At 38.3% G+C, this 15,615-nt stretch overlaps 2 protein-coding genes across 2 annotated transcripts in view; both read left to right on the forward strand.

The window, feature by feature from the left end:
• Positions 1 to 3,690: 3,690 nt before the first annotated feature.
• LOC124159800 lies at positions 3,691 to 6,520 on the forward strand. Its single transcript, XM_046535718.1, has 2 exons — positions 3,691 to 4,025; positions 5,853 to 6,520. Exons 1-2 carry the CDS (start codon positions 4,010 to 4,012, stop codon positions 6,464 to 6,466), a joined length of 630 nt encoding a protein of 209 aa, XP_046391674.1. The 5' UTR covers positions 3,691 to 4,009; the 3' UTR covers positions 6,467 to 6,520.
• Positions 6,521 to 13,140: 6,620 nt separating this feature from the next.
• LOC124159656 overlaps positions 13,141 to 15,615 on the forward strand; it is a 47,908-nt gene continuing 45,433 nt past the window's right edge. Inside the window, exon 1 of the mRNA XM_046535566.1 lies at positions 13,141 to 13,177. Coding sequence (XP_046391522.1) covers positions 13,141 to 13,177 — 37 coding nt within the window. The remainder of the gene's footprint in view (positions 13,178 to 15,615) is intronic.

A 15,615-nucleotide genomic window follows, 5' to 3' on the forward strand; every position in this document is an offset into this window, starting at 1 on the left:
AATCACTGGCCGCACGTTAACTAAAGATATAGCAAACGCGATAAACGCCGGGAATACAAACGCAGCAATGAAAGTGCACTTATGACGTCGCCTATTGTTAGCAAAATTTAGGGCCGGCTAAAGGTTGTGAGTGGGAAAATGGAGGATGACAGGGAAGTGAAGAGGTATCCGATTTCTTGCCAGGGTTAATGATCACTTTGGCTAACGGTCTTCCAAACACAGCCGGTATATTACACAATATTGGTCTGTGTGTCGTCATGGCACACAGACCAATATTTGCGCTTCGAATATACGTGTGCAGATAAATGCTTCGACAGTGTCTGACCTTGAAATATAATAATAATATGATCGACAATTCGATTTTTCTTTTTATCCGTCAATCGTAGATCTAGAATCAAGTTTGAGAGATTTTAAGCTTTATACTTCACGACCCCTTATTATATATATATATTTTTTTTTATATCACGAGATGTGGGTCAAATGTAAATATTATTTATTTTTTCAAACTTTGCCTACGTTTCGGACATTATATTTGTCCATCCTCAGGGCTTTATGTCTGATGTTGTTTTTATTTAAATAAATAATATTTACATTTGACCCACATCTTGTGATATAAAAAAAATATATATATAGAGAGATTTTAAGGTTTTACGACGAATTTCACGGCTATTTCCAGGTTTTTCACGGTAGACGGCATTCACGGCTTATTCACGGTTTCAAGGTTTTCACGGTTGAGTGGGAACCCTGTAGGATTTTATTGAAGAACTACAGATATGTGACACTAGAAGATCAGATGGACCTTTAATTTTATGAGTATGATAAGATGAAATTTCGCTGTAGTATGCCAAAATCTACGACCTAGGCTTGAAAAGTCAAAACCTTTCAATTAATACGCCCTAAATTTTAAAAAAGTGCTTATTTCATTGCAGAGAGAATAAAGTGCCTTTAAGAGAGAAGAAGAGCCTTTCCTCATGGAATTTATATTTTTAACGGACTATGTAACTCAGAGTTATGGCATTGCAAGGATATTTTTTATTAAAATTATATCCAAAATTTAAAAAAAAGTGCTTATTTCATTGCAGAGAGAATAAAGTGCTTTTAAGAGAGAAGAAGAGCCTTTCCTCGTGGAATTTATATTTTTAACGGACTATGTGACTCAGAGTTATGGCATTGCAAGGATATTTTTATTTCTTTTTTTTGGAGGGGAGACGCAGTGACTCGGTCGACAATACTTCACAGCCTTCAGAGAGCCGCCGAATAGTGAGAAATGTAATGGCCCGGAGATGAGGGAGAGGGATGCGTGGGGGGGGGGATGGTTCTACCCCCCCCCCCCCCCCCCACCGTCTTCGGGCGGACATTCCGATGGATGGCGCACTCGGGGGCTTAGCGAGCGCGTCGAATCATTTACGCTCCTTCCACGAACGTTATGACACGACTTGCGCTTCGCCGGACAGGACTCATTCGCCCCCCGTCGTCAGTGCGAAAGACTTTTGTGATTTGGATGGCACGATTATGTGATGAGGGGATTCAATGGGATGTGTGACTGACTCACTCACTCACTAATATATATATATATATATATCAATTCTATACCACTTTTACAAGATCTAGCCAGCTGAAATTTTGCAGTGAGGGGCCTACCGGAAATTACGCAGGGGAAAATTCCAAAATCCGCAAGGTTCCATCTCCTTGCATTGCTAAAAATTCATAATGGCAGATTTGACGATTTTCTTCGAGTTACGGTCTCAGGCTAATGTCCTCCAGCTCTGAAGCTACAGCATTAATTATTAATTTTTTGCATTATCTATGACCGGAAGGGTTAAGTCCATGTATTGTTCACATTTTTACCCGCTATAGGCACGAGAAAATGCTACAAAAATACGACATTTAAAAATACAAGCCGCATTTTTGATTCCTTCCGTTAAAAACTATTATTTGCGGGTTCGATCGGCATCGAATAACATGTATTATAAAATCCATTAACGATGTCTACATCGCATATACCGATTTAGAGATAAAAAAAGGTCGGGAGAAGAAGAGAATACGGCTTGAGCCCCTTTCCTTGGAATCCTTTGGAGAAAGGACCAAAAGGGGGTGTGGACGAGGCTGGGTTGGATCTCGTTGGCGCCTGCCATTCCACTCGCATTCTTCGTTCGGAAAAAAAATGAAGCAGCGGACCGCGGGACGGGCGGGGAGGCGATTAAATCACGGCCGTTTGTGCGACGTGCTCCGCGCGATTACTGCCAAGACAGGGACGGGGGAGGGGGAGGGGAGGATGGAGATTTTTGACGGTTTTAGTGTGACCTAAAGAGGGGAGAGGGGACCCACGCCGTTGACGCCGCCTCGCGCAGCGGTCGGGGCATCGCCGTTCGCTGGAAAGAGCGCTCGGTTCCCGGGATTTTCTCTTCCTTTCTCTCTCCCCTCCCACATATCCCCCACTGTTCCTTTCTCCGACGGCAGCGGAGGAGGGAAGCAGATGAGGAAAGTAGGGAAACGGGCCGATTCGTGGAAATCCTTTCCCACGTCCCCCATCGCTTCCCTTAATCCGCCTTCCCCCCCAGGGGCAGACGTCGGCGAAAGACTTTTTTCCATGCGGACGAAGTTATTTTGGCACTACGGACAATTCTGCTTCAGCACGGATGTGCTGATTTATGCTAGCTACCGTCACAATTTATATGATGGGGTTAATGTGAGGGAATGCAGCCTATAGGGTAGACCGAAGCTACTGCCTACTGACCGAAGTGTCCCGGATTCAAATTCCGGGTGGAGTCTTCAGACACTCCTAACTATGAATAAGCCTGCTTATGCACAATAAATTAGATATTATAGAAAATTAGAATTATAACATGGATAGTGATGGTATCTTCATTATTTGTAGAAAAGAAATCATTTACGCCAATTCTGACTATTAATTAGGATTAATTACCCTTTGATTGCTAAGTAAGGTATTTGATACATAGACGATAGTTAGTAAATATATTTTCAAGGATACTTCCCTCTCTTGCCACGGTAAATAGGCCAATTATGACATAAGACTGTATTCTTCAGTAGTTAATTTGGTGTACGAGGAGGCCAAAAGAAAGGGAAACCTTATATCCAAATGTGATATTCACACGCTAGAGGCTTAGTCTGTGATGCGCTCTACGTGCACCTATCCAAAACAACCTAACGGTTGAAGCACTTAGCGATGGAGAAATTGACGCACGGTAAAATTGCCAAACTTGTCAAATAATTTCAATAAATACGCGAATCTGAGAAGAGAACTTGACAGGTGGAAGCATTTGAACCTAATCTGCTTAAACTTTGTTGCCTTTAAAATGTGAATTCGTCCGGTTTAATTTAGTCCATTTTCGTTGTCAGTCAGTCTAATGGCTTCAGTCGTGGCAACATTCAGGAAAAAATGTGAACTTCATGAATACGGAGTATTGAGGATAATATTATGAGAACATGTTTTTCAAATATATAACAAATCACTATAGACTGAAGTGAATCACATGAGATAATTTTTTCACCGAGAAAGGAGTTTGATTTCTCTCATTAACTTACAGAATATAATGATTGTCCTTTGATACTGTGCTATGCGAAGGAACCCTCATTGCCGAAGTCTGACTGCTAAGGTAGTTTCCATGGAGTCGTTTACGTAGTTGATTAAATAGCATTTGTTTATTAGTTCATAATTTATAAGTCAAACCACATAAAACTGGAGTCGGAGAGGAACGGAATGCGTTGAGAGTGTCTAGCGATAAACAGTGGATCCATATCATTTCCTGATATTTTGTGAATATATATACTCTCTCGAGCAGCAATACGACGCGCGATACACTGGCTGTTACGAACCAAACTGAACCAAACCTTTAATTTGTTGAGATTAGAGACGAGTAACGACGACTGAAAACGACCACCCTCGTGCTTAGAACTGCATAAAGCATCAAAAATTATTATTCAACTGAAGCAGTGCTGTATTATCAGCGATCTACGGAAGTTTCTTGTATCCTAAAGCTGTTCCAATATGGGCCAATTTCTCGGTGAGTAAATAATTATACCCTATTAAACGAACAATTTTTGCACGCGTAATGCAGCTTATCTTCGAAACGGCAATAATGTTTTTTTTATTCGAGTATTCAATTAAGGATTTATGAGGATAGAAATCGATTATGCTTACAATTAGTTCCAGTTGAAAAATATGCATGACGCGAATTTGGAGTTGAGTACACATGGAAAATATGGAAGTAAATCTCGCAATAAAAACGAATGAAGACCCTTTCAAGCAATTTTAAAATAATAAAGTGACTACTATAGGTCTGCACGAAATAACGGGAAGTAAATAAATTTTCAAGCATTTATCTTTGAATTCCAACACATATTTAAACGAGTGAGATAATTTGTTTACGTGATAGTGCTCCAAAAAAACTAAACCTAAAAAACTTATCAACGTATAGTAGGCATGTACGCACAGATTTTTGTACAATGATTAAATTAGAAAAGATCAAAATATCGCAAAACGGCTTTCTTCTGATCATTATAATGCTGATTTAAATGTAATTTTGGGTAACAATGAGCATTTTCTTTCATTTAAAGAGGGTTTTGAACTTTTGAAAGGGTGCACTGAAAACATCTCTCAAAATTTATACGGGGGAATTTGAGCCCCTTACTTCCCTCTCTCCGATACATCAGCCTTAATCAAAATCAAAATAATAGACGATCAAAATATTTGACGATATTAATAGGTGATCGAAATAATTGACGAATGAAAGTCGTCACAATCTTTTAAGCCTTAAGCTTTTCATTGTGCGCAGACATATTTATGAATTAGTTTCCAGTGAGCAGGTATTTTCAACACAAATTAGAATTGACATATCGTCTTGGATGGCGAAAAGAATTCTAGGTATCAAATTTGTAATAAATAATGATAAACCTCATGTCTATAATACGATACTACCTTATATTCCTTCAAAGTAATTTATAAGTGCTTTCGCATAGGGTTGGGAGAATGAGTATGTGCATCGCAATGAAATTAATTGACTCCAAATGAAAATGGGCAATTTACTAAGAGTCGCTCACAATCCTTATCTCTTTATATGAATTCAATAGTCAAAACAAAGCCATGTTTTTAGAAAGTATTCCCTCAGTTAATAACAAAATAATTATTTATAAGGGAAAAGAGGAAATGATATTTTCTCTATATTTCCTATCCAAAGACATCTTAAATAGAGCCATATTATAGCCTCTAAATATTCAGCTAGCCCCATTTAACAGCATTCGCTAATTTTTTGCTCCGGCAGTAACAGCCAATGACATGTAATTTAAGCATCGCCATTATTACTTTATTTTACGAGATAGCACACCGTGTTAAATAAATGCATGCTACAAATAGGAGGAGAACAAAGATTCTTTAAGGTTATGGGCCCAGCGTAGATATGTTAATACGAATAACAGGAATCGCCGAGAAAGAAGAGAGATTATACTAGTACTGCCTTAAATAGCAGATCTAGGCGGACAGGAAGGGAATACTAATCAAATATCAAGAGAAGAAGGTTTTCCCGAGGCAAAAATATAAAATTCCTACGCAGAGCTTCTTACAAGAGAACGGGAAAGATTTCATTCATTCTCGAGCGTTATGTATAGACGACAGGCAGCATTATACAACTCAAGCAATCCTGAGAGATGATAACGGGCGAAGAAGGTGAAGTCGTTTACAGCTGGACGAACTGCGAGTAACCTTCGCGTTTTCGGATACCTTTTCTGAGGATATCTTCCTGTCAAGGGAGTCTCCGCTGAAAGATTTATGCCACAATCAGCCTCTGGATACCATACACTTAGGCGTAATCGTCCACTACCTTGTTTCATTACAGGTGCCTGTATGAGACATCAGAGCGAGGAGGGAAGAAAAGTTGACGGACGAGAAGATAACGACATCCTGGTGACGGAAAGGCTTACACCCTCCCTTACACCCCCTGCCATAGAGCAAGAACTATGTTCGATTTATACTACTGGACTTAGGTCCAACGAAGAACTCAATGTCAACATAGACATACACTCCGCCGCAGAGCAAAATTTCACGGCCAGTGTCGAAGGTGATAGTTCGGAGTCCTCACACAAAACCAGCTCCACTTCAACCAGACGTGCCATACCATCATCATCTTCGGCCCCGACCCTGAATCAATACGAACCGTTCATTTATCGATTCACCTCCTTACTATGGCGACCATTAACGGTTACGATCCAACGTCCAAATTCTAAGGTATTAATTATCGGCTCCGGAAGATCGGCGTTCCCCATTCATCGAGTCACCTCTTCCCCTCAGCTCAAAACTCCTAGCCTTCGGCGCAACACTAACGCCACGACTTCCTCAGCAATCTGGACCGTCACTCGCGGCAAAAGTCTACAATGCATACACCTTCACCCCCAATATCTCATAGCCAGGAGCGACTCTTGGCCGGATCTAAGAGTCATACCGGATCGCTGATGTGGAGGGAGATGGAGTGAATGTGAGTTCATCATTATATTGCAATTATTTTGAAGGGAGTGGTATATGCAAAAACTATTGCTTAATAATATCTCTTAAGTTCATTCAGAATTAGTTATTTCATTTTATACCTAACCAGTCCTCAGACCTTTTCCTTGCTAGGATAATTTCTCATTATCTATTTCATACGATATACGGATTTATAGATGTTTTAATGCCTTGCAGCATCATCAGGAACAACAAAGTAACTTCCATCGCTAAGGATATAAATTCCGCAATGTAGTGAAAGGCAACGTGCCCGTCGTATAACACAAATTTTTCATAATTAAATTAAAAAAGAAGAACTTTGTGCTTTCACATTAAACAATCAATTTTAACAAATTTTTCAATTTTACTTATTTATCGCTTCTTCTTTTCTAAGAGAGGATGTTTTAACGCTAACAACATGAAGATAATATTGACCTTAAACTGATTAGTATACAGTAATTTTACAGGCAGTAGACTTTTCAGTATATTAAAAAAAAGTGTTTTGTTTAACTATATGCATGCAGAATATGGCAGTTTTAGTTAAAATTGAGCCAAGCATGTTTTAACTTTAAAAAATTTACCCGCAAAAAGATACATATATTCTATAAACCTTATCAAACGGACAATATCTGCTTTCACGTACAAATCGACTTCAAACATTCAGGCAAACATAGAATACAAATATTTAAAATTCAGGGAGGAAACTTTGATTTTTCAAATGGCGCATTGCCTCAATTAGTGCGATCCAAAATAGGGCGTATTTCTGTCACTACGGCAGGGAAAGGAATCTAGTACACTGAAATATTCCGCAGTATATAATATTCTGGATGAAAGTTATGAGTACGATAAGTCACCGCTAGAGTACTGAATCACGTTTCATTGGAACCGATTGAATTCAAATTCGACGAATTCGTACGGCTGAAACGCACACTGCCAGATCACCGTTTCCGTTGAGCGCAGCTGCCATCTATAGGGCAAAATGGGAGCTACGAGCTGATGCAGCCATTCGGGAAAAAGCGCGTAAGAGCAGTCAGTTTAATTAGAAACCAGCTGGCAAAAAGGAATGTGACGTAGGAATAACATGCATAAATTACGTGGATATGTAAAAACACTCATTCTAGATAAAATGGTGCATCAAACAAGACATAAGAGTAACAATAAAATCCAGATAAATAGACGGTATTCCCACAAAATGGCATTGCACCAAAGACTACTCAACATCAACATAAAACATATTCTTCTATAATACCAAGTCTGTTGTGTATATTGCTTTTTTAAAAACCTAAAAATAGTGGATAACATTTTGGATAGTTGCTATTCGGAAAAAGAAAATTTGACAAAAGAAATGATAACATTCCTACGAAACGCCTCGAAGAAACTGTGCCATTACTTTAAAAAAAAGGAATAAAGAAACATAAGCTTGGTTAGAGCAAAGTCATCACTAGATTTTCGATATTTTATCAAAATAAAAACATATAGTTTTTTATAACAATTTTCTTGTTTCAAAGAGTCAATTTTAAAGCTTTAAATGTGATTTAATTTTTTAAAAACTTAAATTAAGTGACCTAATGGCCTGCGGCAAAACACACAATTTTTGCACAAAAAGTCATCAAAACTTTTTTCTCTCACACCAGTCTTCTTTCACATCATATAAATAATTACGCCAACCTCTAAACTCAGAATAGTAAGGTGAGATGTAAGTGAAAAGCCTAAGATTAAAAGGTTCGATTGCGGTACATACGTTTTACGAAGCAAATCCAAAATTCATAGACAGTAAAACAAGACATATGTGGGGTTCTTGTAAAAAAAAAAGTACTTTTTGACGAATGGCTTATGTGCTCCTGAACATTATTTCTCTTTAAATTCACTCCCACCAGCTCTTACCTTGTTTTATCCATGTTGATAAATCTTTCGTATTCCCTGCAAAATTACGACTCCCTTGCGTAAAAATAAGGGAATAAATATTGGGGATTCACTAGATTTTTAAATAGGCATAATCTCGATAAAAATTAAATAGTAATAGAAAATTGATACGCTATTGCCAAAGAGGCAATTAGATGCATAAAAATATAAGTGCCCGCTGAGGAAAACAAAGAAGATCGCTGATGGCTTTAGAATTCTATGCAGGGAGCTCTGTAAGAAAAAAGGTGCACTACATTTTACGAGGCACTCCAATTGTTAATACGTTTAGATTACAAGTGAAATTAGTCATTTCATTTTTTTATTTGGGAGAGCATTATATTTTTCAGCGCGGAGGATTTTTCGTTGGAGAAACGAATGAATTATAGGGTGAGCACTCTCCACGTGGGACGCATTTGATCTTTGAAGTAGGTGTGAAGAATTTCAAAATATAAGCGAAGCAACAAAGGATATAAAATTTAGCTTAGATACGGTGGTTTGATTCATACCAAACGCCCAATAAATTTAAAGGTCAGAGGTGAGTTCTGATGAAGGCTGTACTGGATGAAAATGGAAATAATAATGCTTCTTGCGTCAAATAAATAATTAAAAATAACTATTTAAATAAAAATAAACCACGAAATAATACGGCAGAAATGCATCGTTTCAACGCATTTCCTACCAAATGGACATGTTACAACTTACTACAATCATTTACAGTCATCACTTATGTCACACTGAGAAAAAATTCGTAATTGGTTCATTGGTAATGACAAAAATACGGAAATGTGAAGTTAACTGCCTTTAATCAGAGAGGACAATCATCGCTTCTATCCATAAATATGACACAAAAGTTACCGGAGGTCATCTCATTGATAAAAATGGGAAATATAATTAGCATGTTTAGGCTCCCACTCAATTTTAAATAATGACTGATATTTCCATACCTAATCTCTAAATAAACCAAAAACTTTCACTCAAAAAAAGGCTAGCTCCGACTAAAAACAGTAACTGGTTTTGATCTTCAACATCAGGCAATCTGATCACCATTTGTTATAAAGATGTAATGTGTGTGTGAACACGCCGCAGAGGGACATACCATCGATGTGGGCAGCCCAAAAATTCTCGCCAGGGAGAAGTACTTTAGAACGAGGATTTTCCGGGAAGCCTTAGAAATCAAAAAGCATAAAAACAACTTCAACAGAGACAACGGGCAGAAGATCAGTGACACATGGCTTCCGGTCATTTCCAGAAAAACAAGCTTCCAGAAAACTCCCTAACACCACCCACCACCTATAAATTGATGCGAAATATATACAACACGGTCATTTGCCCTGATGAGGTCTCCGGGATAGGAGAAGAAACGTCGGCCATTTTAATAACCTGACGCGGGATATTCCCAAAAAACCATAAATCTACATGTGTGTGTGTGATTTGTTCCGCATTTTAACTGGTCGGTTAATCTGTGCACTTTCTACTTTCCAGGATCGCACTTCCCTCAAATATTTTCTTTGCACACATAAAACGACAATTGTCTATCAGTGCTATGTCATAAAACTTACAAACTGAAGACAGTTCTGAGAAGTTATATGAAATAAAGCAAAATGTTATCAGGTGAATTGAATAACCTCTCATGTACGCACTAATTAAGTTTTAATATACGTTTGGTCTATTACCAATTTCAAATGAGAATATTACGTAGTGCGCAAACTGTCGTGAATATTTTCAATACAAAACTGAATCAAGTTCACAATTTCTACTTCACAATCGATGATAAATTCAAATCTTTACTCTATGCACTTATCAAGGGGAAAGAGAAGCAGCATCTATTTTATCTAGTGTAATAATAATACTATAGAAGTAAAAATACATGATTATTTAGATACAAATATCTAAAACGCAAACTATGTCAGAAACACTCATTCTGGACAGAACACCACTTGTATTGTGAACCCATTACTTGTCACTTTGGTCACGAAAGGAAGTAGCTCATCCAAGGAATTCAGGAAGGTATTAGGAAGGAAGCTATCCCCCCGCTTATCCATCACGTCTCATTCCGTCATGCGCCAGACTGTGATAAGAGTGAGTGCTGCGTTTTCTCAATAGAGGGACCCAGAATATAATGCCTTTCGAAGACAGTGAGTGGCCGATTCGCCGACGTGGAAGGAAGCCCCGCCAAATGATGGCAAGGATAGCACCATTACCCTATTTCCTCGCACATCCATCACGATCGCTTTAAAGCGCTAAAGGAATGGAGAATTTTCGTTGAGGGACGGCGGAGACTTCCCCAGCTATTGCATACTTGCCTTGAACGTGGCTGGGCAATTCACTCGACCCAATTCACTTTATTTCGCACGAGGGCAATTGGCCAGTTAGTTCCGAGAATTAATCGCGTAAAATAAAAGAAATTTTGACGCAGTCGAAAAATCTGCGGAAATAAAGGCGATGACACACTCTGGACGTTCACGCTCCACAAATGAAGGAGTTAGATAGATACGACGGCTACAGGAGACGTATGCCATTGCGAACGCATTGGAAAAAAACGACGAAATTATTTCCTCGGCATATTACCATATTTCATTACCATTACCATATTTCATTCATATGAGATTTAAAATTCACATGTTGAACACACAAATATACCCATTTCGAACAATTATCCCTTGAGAACGCTTCAAAATTAGCTTATCATTGGATAAGCGTAAGATGCACATGAAAAATTATAAGGGAACCAATATTTTTATTTTAATCACCACTTTTTTAAACTGTAAAAATGAAAAATGGCTACATAAACATTTTAAAAGTTTCGTTCTTTACCGCAAAATTCTCTAAAATCCAATAAATTACTATAGAGGGTTCAAATATCGTGCGCTTTAATGCTCTTTGATCGCAATGCTAGTAAAAGTAACGTTGGTGGGATATTAAAAAAATATGAATTAATTCTATTCTGAAGCTTCATTCAGTATCTACCTATTGGGAAAAAATCCGACTAAATATCTATCAAACGTCCACGCAATTCTACAAAATGATTTCCTTCATGACTGAATAATTATTTAAGCAGGTGTGAGAGTGTAATGAATGAAGTAGAAGTACCATACGAAATATTAGTTCTGTCTTATAGGTTGCTGAATTATTATTTAAAATAAAAACATCACCCGTAGTCATGCCTGATTGCGTATGATACTACATTTCAAACCTCAATAATATTTTAATTCTTGATACTTCAAAAAACTGTAGGTATCAATAATGTCAATCTTAATTGCTCAACAAATAGGTTCTTTAACCCTAAATAGCCGCAATAATTAACACATCTCCACAAAAGCGACCAATTTTGAGATAAAAATAACTAAATAATTATTATTAAAAGAATTATTAGATGAAATAAATTTCGGATGGAAGAAGGAAGTTAACGCTTCATTATGCTTTAACTGGCATTGAAATAAAAATAAACATAAACAATTTAAAATGAAATATCCAGTAGGTAACTTTCCCATGTCTTTTACTGCTACGATATTCATTAGCCATTACGTATCCGGCATGAACTAGGAAACTCGTCTTCAACGGGGCTCATATTGCATAAGTAAGGCCAACACGTCGTAGGTTACCTTCTGCTTTCCATGAGGTTATCGTGCGGCACTGCGTAGTCATCTAACTTGAAAAATGTGAATGTAATATGAGGTACTGTGATGCAATTTCCAACTTCATCTAATCTGATTTCTACTCCCTTAAAGTACAGTTGACTTGTTTTTTATAATAAATGAAAACTTATGTCGAAATGAAATAAATGAAAGCTTTTGTCGAAATTTCTTAACTGCGAGACAAAAACTCGGACAGGTTTTCATCAATGTGGGAATGGAATCAAACCCGTTATTTTGAAATTCGTTGACAACTTACTCTGGCTGTTCACAATTGTGTGGGTGAATTTATGATAGTAAAACCGCATCTCGGATTTAAATAGTTGCAGATTATTTAGTTTTTATCTATTCTTTCTGCATTCTATCAAACAACGCTATTCCTACTTACAATTTACTAACTAACCTTGGAGATAAAATTGTCCATATGGTGGAGTAGGAATAGCCTCTATACCGTTCCGGTACCCAAAATTTTAGAAATTAAGCTCTGGTGGTAGGCCACAGAAGACGGAAAAGAACGGGGCGGAAGGAGCGGATTTTTGATTGGTTTATTCGTGAAATGAGGCGGGGTTTGGTCAATGGAATGGGAAGGAGGGTCTGTAATTTCTCCTGAAGTTGATGCCAGAATTGAAACCTACCTCGCGCCAAAATTAAAATTTATAAAGAGAAATTCGCAAGTTCTTTACTTCCGCCGTGGAAAATTTTCACGCATTTACCCCTGAAATCCTTCTATTTGATGATTGCAAATTAATATTTTTTAAATCACGAATTATTCCTTTAGATCCGCGGTATCGGTTTCAATACCATCAGCTTAAATCACTTGGGGGTGACTCACGCCGCCACGCCTGACACCCCTACCCCCCAACGGACCTTCCATCGGCGAGGGTGGGAGAGTGCGCAGTTATCGGCGGAACGGAGAGGGCGGGAGTCGCATCCCTTCACCCCTCCGTGCCAACACCGCTGAGGGGTTCCCTTCGCACACGCCCACCTTCCGCCCTGACGAGTGGACACGAGCGGCACGGGGTACTCTTCACCACGGGGGAAGTTGGATCCTCATCGGAAGGGCGGGGACGGTGGCACTGGGGGCGGGGGAGACCCCGCGGACGCCCACTGACCATGCCGCAAAGACAACGGCCCACCAAGTACCGCAAAGGTGAGTGCATGCAAAGCGCATCTGCCCTCTTCACTGAAGCCGATCAAGCACCCAAAGAGCTGTGGATGGAGAAAAAGCAATATACGGGACGCATAAAATCGTTTCAGGCTTGATTTTGTGGAATATTGCTATATCCATGATAAAAACACAAATGGTAATTTCCAAGCTATTTCATTTAACACTTAACGATCGACCATGGTTTCGAAACTTGGTGTCATTTTTCACATTGTGTTAAATTAAATAGTGGGGAAATTACCATTTGTATTTTTATCATGGATATGCAATATACCGGCTCTAGCGTCTAAAATAGGGGTCTGCAAACTTTTCGCCGCATTAGTTATGCAATGCCATTTATAGGGCCGACAACACTTCGACAGTCCAAAAAACAAAGTACCAAAACATGTTGCTCGGCGGCGCCATGTAAGTGGCGGATGATCACCGCTGTGTGCATGTAAATTTCCACATTTTTTTCCTGCGATAAAAAGATCTCCACGGGCCGGATGAGAGGGCCTCGCGGACTACACGTGGCACGCGAAACGAATTTTGGAGACCCCTGGTCTAAACGAGCACACCGAATTCAATGGACCCAGCAGATATACAGAATATGTATCATTTTCCACGATTTTTTTTCATAATTTTACTCATCCTCCGAAACGTCATACTTATGTAACTTATATTTTCCTGGTTTTAGTTAGTGGAGTCAGGCTGAAAAAGTATTTTCATCGAGATATCAATCAGGAGAGGAGGTCCATGATTACCGAAGTTTCGTTGCTCGAATCGTTTCTCGTCACCACAGTGAATGCCACAAATACTATCATATAATACAACTTGAAGGAGACAGAGCATAAACTCTGACATTCCTCAGAAAATGTTTTGGTGATATTCAAATTCCGATGGCCTCACCTGGAACCGGCGAACCATAAGCTAGTAGTTTAGTATGACAGTAGTAATGCTCCAATCACTAGTACGCCAAGCCTCCACCCCCGGCATTTATATTAGTCTTTCCATCGGCCTTCACCACTGTAAAATAAATTTTAACTCTTTATCTTGAGAACTCTCTAAGCAAAAAGAATACCACCTCGAATTCTACTCCGCCCTTCCGTTTCCAATGACCAAGAAATAGATTGAGAAAATACTACACGACTCTTCTTTCCATGCCGTCTCATGTAATTTGCCTTTTCTACAGTCGGCTCCACAATGAATGAAAGATAATCATTTCTCCACTATGAACGTACTCTCAGCACTAAATACTGCACTAATTACCTCCTCGATTCCGTTCAGTTATTGAGGATGAGCGTCACAATTAAGGCCATCATCACTCGCGCTCAATCGGTCTGATTTCCTCACGTATTTCTTCTTTTAAACGCACGCTGTCACCTTGCCATTTTCATAAAACCTACCCTATTACAGTCGGTAACTGCCTACCTATACATTATTACAACAGGGGTAAGCAAGAGAGAAGGTGAGTAGGGCGCCGCCAAGCTCTCGCGAGGGTGAAAATTTTGTTCTACACTGGCACTGATTGAAAATTATCAATCAATTAACGAAAAAAAATTAAACACTAACTATGATACAGTATACTATTGATTTTTTCACAGTAAAAATAATCGATTATATTAGAACGTTAAATAAGTGAGGAAAAAATGAACAACAAATCATATAAATAACAGTTAATACTTAATCAGGATAAAAGTATTTGTAAAATAAGCCTGAACATTGTTATCTTTAGCATGGATAACCCAAGTCAGAAAAATTAAAACTCTGGAGACCTTTGACGCTTTGCAAGGGCCTTTTCACTTCATGGTAATAAAAACATAGCATATTCTTTTTCAAAATCAAATGATATATATCATTTTCGCCTTGCGGCGACGATCACAATGAAAACAAAATAACGTTCGAGATGTACAGCTGAACCCATTCAGTCATTGCGCACATTTTTGGTAAGCAAAAGAGTGACAATGACACGCTAGTTTTAATTTTATCTTATTTTGTGATTTAAGACAAAAACTGACGTAAACCGAAAATTGGAAGGTCAATAGCAAATTTGGAAATTTTTCATTCAGCTCCATAGTTAATTTATTTTCAAGCAACGCAAAACAATAATTATTTTCCAACAAGTACATTTAATCCTCACTTTCTCCCGTGGATCAAAATAAATTAGTGGCAGCATAGAGAATAAAATCCCACTAAAAGCTAATGTAAAGTTCACCTTCAATTAAATTATAGGGTTAGGTTAATGGTTTTACAAAAAATTCTGGAAATATAATTCGAAAATTATAGAAAGGAGATTAACTAAAATCAAAAGGGAGGCTTTTGAAAACTATACTACGTTGTATTTCTTTCTCTAAAACTAAATTCTACGTAATCAAGCCGCACAAATTTCCTGGAATTTTTTCGCTCCCTTCTTCAATTCATCCATCTTCTATATTATTTCTACT

This window comes from Ischnura elegans, chromosome 5 (assembly GCF_921293095.1).
Source record: "Ischnura elegans chromosome 5, ioIscEleg1.1, whole genome shotgun sequence".
NCBI lineage: Eukaryota > Metazoa > Arthropoda > Insecta > Odonata > Coenagrionidae > Ischnura > Ischnura elegans.